This window comes from Protomyctophum bolini, assembly GCF_963924005.1.
Source record: "Protomyctophum bolini genome assembly, chromosome: 21".
Taxonomy (NCBI): Eukaryota; Metazoa; Chordata; class Actinopteri; order Myctophiformes; family Myctophidae; genus Protomyctophum; species Protomyctophum bolini.
Genome location: NC_137882.1, coordinates 1,810,447 through 1,819,406, shown reverse-complemented (window position 1 = coordinate 1,819,406; position 8,960 = coordinate 1,810,447). Strand labels below are relative to the sequence as shown.

At 43.7% G+C, this 8,960-nt stretch overlaps 1 protein-coding gene across 6 annotated transcripts in view; it reads left to right on the top strand.

The window, feature by feature from the left end:
• col11a1a (collagen, type XI, alpha 1a) overlaps positions 1-8,960 on the top strand; it is a 160,294-nt gene that overhangs the window by 87,911 nt on the left and 63,423 nt on the right. For all 6 annotated transcript variants that reach the window (XR_013966181.1, XR_013966182.1, XM_080794327.1 and 3 more), the window contains 7 exons: positions 475-528; positions 787-894; positions 1,058-1,111; positions 5,005-5,058; positions 6,510-6,554; positions 6,885-6,938; positions 8,096-8,194. Coding sequence is in view for 4 of the 6 variants with exons in the window: in XM_080794327.1 (XP_080650453.1) it covers positions 475-528; positions 787-894; positions 1,058-1,111; positions 5,005-5,058; positions 6,510-6,554; positions 6,885-6,938; positions 8,096-8,194 (468 nt within the window). In the remaining 2 variants the exon portion in view is untranslated. The remainder of the gene's footprint in view (positions 1-474; positions 529-786; positions 895-1,057; positions 1,112-5,004; positions 5,059-6,509; positions 6,555-6,884; positions 6,939-8,095; positions 8,195-8,960) is intronic.

Here is an 8,960-nt window from a genome sequence, read left to right as displayed (position 1 = left end):
TTTGGAAGGTAAGTGCATTCATAGATGAAAGAACTGTAGGACTGTACTATGTTAATGTCATAGATAGACAATACATTTAGATCCTTAAACAAAGGAGCAGATGGAGCCAAATAGTGAGAAGAGTATTTTGAATAATTAATAATTTGTTTAAATTGGATGGATATGTACTTGCCCAAACAGTATTGCAATACATGAGATATGGATAAATCAAACTGTAATAAAGGGTTAAGAGGCAAGCCTGATGAACCAGGCCCTTAATTTTCCTGATGACACCAAATGATGTTGAAACTTTGTTAGTTACTGTATGTGTGTGTTCTACACACTACACACTGCTAACTAGTCTCTTCCTTCACAACGACTCCCTACAAACTACTACACACTGCTAACTTGAATTAGCAATGTGTTGAAGCAAACGACACACAGAATATATTATCTTGTATTGAATGGCTTTGTTTTTTTTGTCTGTTTTATCAGGGAGAGGACGGTTTCCCAGGGTTCAAGGGAGACATGGGCCTCAAGGGAGACCGGGTAAGATAAGACCTCCAATCACCCCCAAGACACCTCAACAACCTTCTCTTCTCTTCTCTTCTCTTCTCTTCTCTTCTCTTCTCTTCTCTTCTCTTGGTCGCTTGCTTTCAGAGCTCAACCAAACATAAAATGTCTTTAAATGCTACTGGATCTCTTCTCCACCCGACCTACATAGTCCCTTCCTAACATGTTAGTCTAGTTGTTATTTGTTGACAACAGTATAATTATTATTATTCAGTCTCTGTGTTTTGTGTTCAGGGTGAGCTCGGTATGCTGGGGTCCCGCGGAGAGGACGGCCCCGAGGGTCCTAAGGGCCGGTCGGGCCCCAACGGAGAGTCTGGTCCCATGGGCATGGCTGGAGAGAAGGTATGGATTATCACCACTTCATGGCTTTCATCAATATTGTTTTTTTATGATCTGTAAACGTAATTGTTTTAAATAGTTATATAAATATTTATATAGCAGCATCATCAAGAAGGGTTCAATCTGTCGCCCTGACTGATACGTGTTGTTTAACGTCATCTTTCAGGGTAAACTGGGAGTCCCGGGACTGCCTGGATACCCAGGAAGACAAGGACCCAAGGTAATTATTATTATTATTATTATAAGGACCCAAGGTACGTACGTGTGTGTGTGTTTAAACCTTCAGCCTACGTCTGTATCACTTTGACGGCTTCAGATTATAAGGTGACATACTGTATACCGAGGCTGCCAGATTGTTTAATAACCTTTGGAGCATAACACCTTTTGATCCATGAAAACCCCCTGAGAATAGTTCCATGGCTTGTTGTTGTCGTCGAACCCAAAACATAATAATTCCACCGTCGCGATCAGGAACAACAGGCAGCGAGCAGAGAACCGCTGGAGTCCAGTTGAAACTACACCGTTCACTTTGCATTGAACTCATTTTCCCAGAAGCCCTTGCAGCCCTGCAGAGCACGGGTCGATGTCCGGTTTTCCGTCATCGTAACGCCACGTGTGCACGAAACGAGCGTGAAACGCTCGCAAAACAAATTCACACGGGCCGCGCTCACGTAAATGTCGCTTTTGTGTCGTCGCACCGCGCACTGCTCCCCAGTGTGCTCCTCCGCGCAAAAACGCAGGTCTCGCTGGAAATGAACTACAGCCGCTGGAGTTTTATCGCTTAACGTTTGAAAGACCCTTCATGGAGACCCCGGGATGACTGGAAACAACGATGGAGGAGCGACCCGTCTGAGGATCACCTAGAGAGAGAATTAGAAAGAAATATATATATATATATATATATATATAAGAGACAAAAAAGGGACTCTTGCACATCCAAAAAGACCCGTAGGAGGTGCAAGTCTAGTTAGCAGGCATAGACATCAAAAAAGATAAAAAACCTTCCAAGGAAGGGACTGACTGCACACTCCAGGGAACAGAGACGGACAACTTTTTTTCAACTTATTTATCAGCACGACGCGTTTCGCCGTGAGCTTCAAACATAGCACCTGACGAAGCTCACGGCGAAACGCGTCGTGCTAATAAATAAGTTGATGCAGTAAGTTGTCCGTCTCTGTTCCCTGGAGTGTGCAGTCAGTCCCTTCCTTGGAAGGTTTTAGTCTCTTTTTTTATATATAAATATATATATATATTCAAAACGAACTATGAAGCTAAACTAAAACTATTCTCGCCTTGCCTCACACACATCAATCAATCAATCCCCGCCACACTCGCTCCTTATTAACCCATGTAGACCCGAGGATGATTCTACAAATTGCCTTCTCTAAGTCAAGTTCTCAAACTATTCCTGTCAAAAAGGACCCCCAAGATTATCATCTGTATCATATGTAGTTCCAGGGATTTGAGTTAAAAACGTTCACTCTGAAAGAATATATAATCAAAGATTTGCCCCACATTTTTTGACGATTTTTCAAAAATAGCAGACCTACGTATGAGCTACGAGCTTGTAGATCTGCTACTTTTTTCAACATCTAAAGTATAACATAATTATAGCTTTAAAGGGATAGTTCAGATTTTTCGAACTTAAGTTGTATGAAATACTTGCCATTAATATAGCGGTTGCAACTGTATTAATTGATTGCCCGATTGAGTCCCGTGGTGGGAGTTCTGCTCTGGTTTTGGTGAAATATCAAGTAGTTCCGGTCATTTTGTGGGGGGGGGGGCACTGGGGGGCCACACAGTAAAGGTAAATTAATCCACAAAACTAACGTCATGACCTATTTCTAAAATATTAGTGCAACTTATTTTTACCCTTCTATCACACGGAACCATGTTTTTTGTGTCCATATCACTATGCCCCAAAAAAAATAGTTCCATGTGATGGAGGGGTCAAAGTTGAACGAAAGTCGCGCTAACATTTTAGAAATGGAAACCAGAGCTCACTCACAGCTAGCCAGAGGCTAACCAGATGGCGAATAAATTAATTTACCTGCCGTCAGGTGGCCTCTGGCTAGCTGTGAGTGAGTGGACAGGACAGCGTGTGGCGGTTTCTGCCAACTAAAGTAGCATCTCTGTGGAAAAGCAGAGCTTTGCTGAGGGAAAAGTATAGGTTAGGTTATTAGGTTATCTTTATTTGTCTCCCTTGGGAGAGAAATGTGTCTTGGAGACAGAGTCACAGCTGCGTACAGATAACAGACACGTTCACATAACGAAAAGAAAAAACACCATGAAACACCCAACATACACAAAACAGAGATATTGCACACGTTCCCTTGATAAAGTGCAACTATAGTCATTAAAGTGCATTCGGCAAATCCCTGATTGAGCATTTTAGTTGACGGGGGAACAAAAGAGTGTTTAAATCTATTATATACACATGGTGGAGTTCTATGTCGTGTGTATAACTCAGCGCTCTACCAAAGCACGATGGACCGTGTTTTTTTTTGTTGTAAAATATATATTTATTTTCTATTGATGGGCAAGAAGATCGTTCTTCATCAAAACGCTGTTCGGACGGAGGAATGGTCAGGCCGGTCAGTTCACTATGGTGTCGTGAAACGCAGGCACACACGCACTAACGCACTCACGCACGCACTCACTCACGCACGCACTACCGCGTGCACGCACACACACACTTTTTGCAGACGGGTGACATGACGGGGTCTCAGAGAATAGCACCACTTGTCTGTCGAGGGCCAAACATTCGACGTTTTATGGCGTACGGCGGCGGCAACGGCGGCGGCTGTCTTCGAGACGAGAGGCAGCGTGATATAGTTATAGCCTTTCACTCCGAGAGTCTCTCTCCGAGAAAATAAAATGGAGTCATTTCAGGAACACAGGCGAATGAACAAGGTCAGCCGTGAGGAATAATGACTTTGCAAAGAAAATGGTGATATATCTGTCTGGTGGTGACGTGGTAAATCTCTCTCTCTCTCTCTCTCTGTGTCTCTCTCTCTCTCTCTCTGTGTCTCTCTCTCTCTCTCTCTCTCTCTCTCTCTGTCTCTCTCTCTCTGTCTCTCTCTCTCTCTCTCTGTCTCTCTCTCTGTCTCTCTCTCTCTCTCGTACCCTTGACACCGTCCCTCGGTACGGTCCAGGGTCCTCCGTGGCACCAGCTGTAGCTCAGCGGGGTAGCGAGGCTGTCTCCGGTAGTAAATCAGAAAAAGGTCACCGGTTCCACTCCCTGCCTGGCCATGAGTCCCATGAGCAAGACGCTTTAATATCCCAACACCATGAGTCCCATAATTATTAAACAAAATGTCTGCCGGTGTCGTCGTCGTGTATAGATGCTGCTTTGCACGCACGGTGGAATTCTAAAACAACATAAATCAGATCACTATAGCATACTACATGCATATACTGGACATACATTTCTGTATACATACATTTCAATGAGTGTAATGTTCACTTATAATATGCCGATATCTCAATTGTGATAGCGACATGGAAAATAAAGTTAAAGTCGCTGAGAGGCGATGGGATGGGCCATGTTGTCAGACGTGCTCCGCCAGCAAACAAAAGGAATTCGCTGGATCCAAATGATGCATTTTAAGGGTTTTATTAAAGCATAACCAAACCATGTCATCATGGCTCTTATACACTCATTTCAACGTAGTCACTGCCCTATAAAGTAGCTATAAGCAAAAATCGAACAAAGACGAGGCTTCTAGGAAAAGCTTTGAATGCAGATTGTGGCCCCTGGATGATGTGTGTGTGCTTGTCATGGACACACCAACCTACTCTTTGTCTCTCTGATGTGTGTGTGTGTGTGTGTGTGTGTGTGTGTGTGTGTGTGTGTGTGTGTGTGTGTGTGTGCGTGCTTGTCATGGACACACCAACCTACTCTTTGTCTCTCTGATGTGTGTGTGTGTGTGTGTGTGTGTGTGTGTGTGTGTGTGTGTGCTTGTCATGGACACACCAACCTACTCTTTGTCTCTCTGATGTGTGTGTGTGTGTGTGTGTGTGTGTGTGTGTGTGTGTGTGTGCTTGTCATGGACACACCAACCTACTCTTTGTCTCTCTGATGATGTGTGTGTGTGCCTGTCATCCACACAGGGTTCCAGTGGTTTCCCTGGATTCCCCGGAGCGAACGGCGAGAAAGGAGCCAGGGTAAGTTACACGTGCACGTACACACACGCGCACGCACACACGCGGACACACGCACACACACGCACACACACACGCACACACGCACGCACTCGGACACACTCACTTCCACCTGTTTGCATATGAAAAGCACAGTGTGCCATCATCATCATCATCATCATCATCATCATCATCATCATCATCATCATCATCATTATCATCATATCCCATAGCCCAGGAGCACATTGATTGGTCTGTTTCTGATGACTTTGTTCAGGAAACCAAAGGAAGGGAAATCGATGTCGTTGAGACAGAGAACAAAAACACGGCGGAATAATTGTGCTCTTTTCTTAACAGCTCTCAGTCTCTGTTGTTTAGCGGCTTGTGGAAAGGATGCACACACGCGTGTGTGTGTGTGCGCACGCGTTTGTGTGTGTGTGTGTGTGTGAACATGAGTGTGCACGATATACAGTATACACACATGCACTACTCTCACTCACACACACACACACACACACATGTGAGAGACGCACAGAGACAAGGTTTAAATGGATTGAAAAAAAGGTTTTTGTATTTAGGTTTATGTTTTTATGATTTGTAAAAAAAAAAAAAAAAATCTGAGCTCAATTGCACCGTTCTGTAAGTCTAGGGTTTTTCTGGCTCAATCAAGTGCTCTGATTTCCCTGTGAACTGTGAGGTAAGAGTCCACAAACGCCATGTCATGCCAATGGGATCTGCCAGCAGATGTCACCGCTGAGGCCTGTTTGACCTGTGTTCATTGCAGCTCAAAAGGCTTGAGAACACACATAGAAAACCCCAGACCACAGCAAACCCACTGAATGTTCAAAGTTCAGTTTGTGTGTGGGTGTGATTTAGGTCCTGAAAACTTAAAAGATAAATGAAAGATAAATGAAAAATAATGCTGTGAAACCTTTTTCCTGAGTTTTTTTCCTGTGTGATTAGTTAGTTCCACTAATATAAGGTGGTTGTACTTGCAAGAACATTGTCAACAGACCTTGACTGGTTTAAGTACTGCAATGCAGTTTGTTCAATCATTTTATACTCGTTAAAATACATTAATCACAATAACTTAATGGCCGTGACGAATACGAAACAATACGAACAGCTAATTAATTTCCATAGAGGATAATGTGTGCATAACTTGTGCTGCTAAGACGCCTATTTGGTATAATTTTACGAATTTGCCCAGCCAGCCAGTCAGTCAGTCAGTCAGTCAGTCAGTCAGTCAGTCAGCCAGTCAGTCAGTCAGTCAGTCAGTCAGTCAGTCAGTTTTCCTTTCTTCCTCCTGAAGACAGTCTAGTGTAGGTAACATTAAAATGAACAGCTACGCTAATGATTATATTAGCGACGCATACTATAACGATATAAGCCTCCTCTTTTTTTGGATGTGTGTTTCAAGGGCGTGGCATCTAAGCTAACTGCCCCCTGTGTTCTGATTGGCTGTGTGTTTCTAGGGCATTGCGGGAAAAGCCGGTCCAAGGGGGCAGCGAGGTCCAACGGTACGTTGTCCGTGTTCTGTCACTTCCTCATTATTGTACTGTGAATGAATTAATGAATGAATTAATGAATGAATTAATGAATTAATGACTGAATGAATGAATGAATGAATGAATGAATTAATTAATTAATTAATGACTGAACCGATGAATGAATGAACGAATTAACGAATTAATGAATGGATGGATGGACGGATGAACGGATGAACGAAGATAATTCTATAATTAAGATACTTCTATAACTCATCCACTCCACAACAACAAGGACAATAAATGGCTATACTGTACATTTCTAATGTCTTCTAATCTATTCTGTGTTTTTCCCCCACCCAGGGTCCACGAGGCGGGCGTGGGGCCAGAGGTCCGACAGGCAAGCCGGGCCCTAAGGTACAGTAAACACGTCAGCCATGTTCTCCATCATCCACAGACACTCACACTGTATCACACCTCACAGTAAACACGTCAGCCATGTTCTCTTCTCCATCACCCACAGACACTCATATCACACCTCACAGTAAACACGTCAGCCATGTTCTCTTCTCCATCACCCACAGACACTCATATCACACCTCACAGTAAACACGTCAGCCATGTTCTCTTCTCCATCACCCACAGACACTCACACTGTATCACACCTCACAGTAAACACGTCAGTCATGTTATCTCTGTCTCCATCACACACAGACACACATCATATCACACCTCACAGCAAACACGTCAGCCATGTGATCTCTGTCTCCATCACCCACAGACACTCATCATATCACACCTCACAGTAAACACGTCAGCCATGTGATCTCTGTCTCCATCACCCACAGACACTCATATCACACCTCACAGTAAACACGTCAGCCATGTTCTCTGTCTCCATCACCCACAGACACACATCACATCACACCTCACAGTAAACACGTCAGCCATGTTCCCTTCTCCATCATCCACAGACACACATATCACACCTCCCAGTAAACACGTCAGCCATGTGATCTCTGTCTCCATCACCCACAGACACACATCACATCACACCTCACAGTAAACACGTCAGCCATGTTCCCTTCTCCATCACCCACAGACACACATCATATCACACCTCACAGTAAACACGTCAGCCATGTTCCCTTCTCCATCACCCACAGACACACATCATATCACACCTCACAGTAAACACGTCAGCCATGTGACCTCTGCTCCATCACCCACAGACACACATCATATCACACCTCACAGTAAACACGTCAGCCATGTTCCCTTCTCCATCACCCACAGACACACATCATATCACACCTCACAGTAAACACGTCAGCCATGTTCCCTTCTCCATCACCCACAGACACACATCATATCACACCTCACAGTAAACACGTCAGCCATGTGATCTCTGTCTTCATCATCCACAGACACACAGCATTCATATCATTTTTATCATAGGCATTTTTACAGTGTTTAAAACACCTATAGTACAATACAGTACAGCCCCCCCCCCTCCTCATCCCATGCTGACCCAGTGTCTCTCTCTCTCTCTCTCTCTCTCCCCTCCCCTGCAGGGCACATCGGGTAACGACGGACCACCGGGCGGGCCTGGCGAGAGAGGGCCTCAAGGACCCCAGGGCCCAGTGGGATTCCCCGGACCGAAGGGCCCCCCTGTAAGTATCCCTCACCCCCTCTGCTTCGCCCAACGCACTGATTGACTGATTTGATTTTGGTCACATAAAAAAAATCTCATAATGTCATAATTGTGCACCGCTAATTGAAACCGTTGGTGTAACTATAGCAGCAGCATGGTAAACTATATGTGACCAGTGCCAGTATTTTCAACCACAAGTCGGCAGTATTGAAACTTCACAATTGACCAAAATACATTTTTTTTTGGTGGTTTTCGTTTTTAGCCACATTAACATAGTTGCAACGTTAAAGAATGTTTTTATTCCATCAGAAAGTCGTTTTAGTGTCATTAAGTCGTTGTAATGGCTTAAACATGTCACTATGTCTAATGTAACATAACTAAAACTACATTAAAGCATTATAAGCAATTATGTAAAAGAAAATATATATTATTTTGTTAATTTATTTATTTGGTATTCAGACAGCCAGCAATGAGTAAAACACTCCCAATGGATATTTTTGTCTCTGTTTGACACATCTAGGGGCCACAATCTGCATTCAAAGATGTTCCTATAGAAGCTTTGTCATTGGTTGAAATGACTAACCCATCAGGAAGTAAAATCGACCAATGACAAAGCTTCTAGGAACATCTTTGAATGCAGATTGCGGCCTCTAGAAGATGCGTCACAGAGACTTATATATTTATTTGGGGGGGAGCGTTCTACCCATTGCTGGCTGTCTGAATACCAAAAAAATAAAATAAAACGGTCATTTGAATTTTGACATAATGTTTGCTTATAGCAGCTT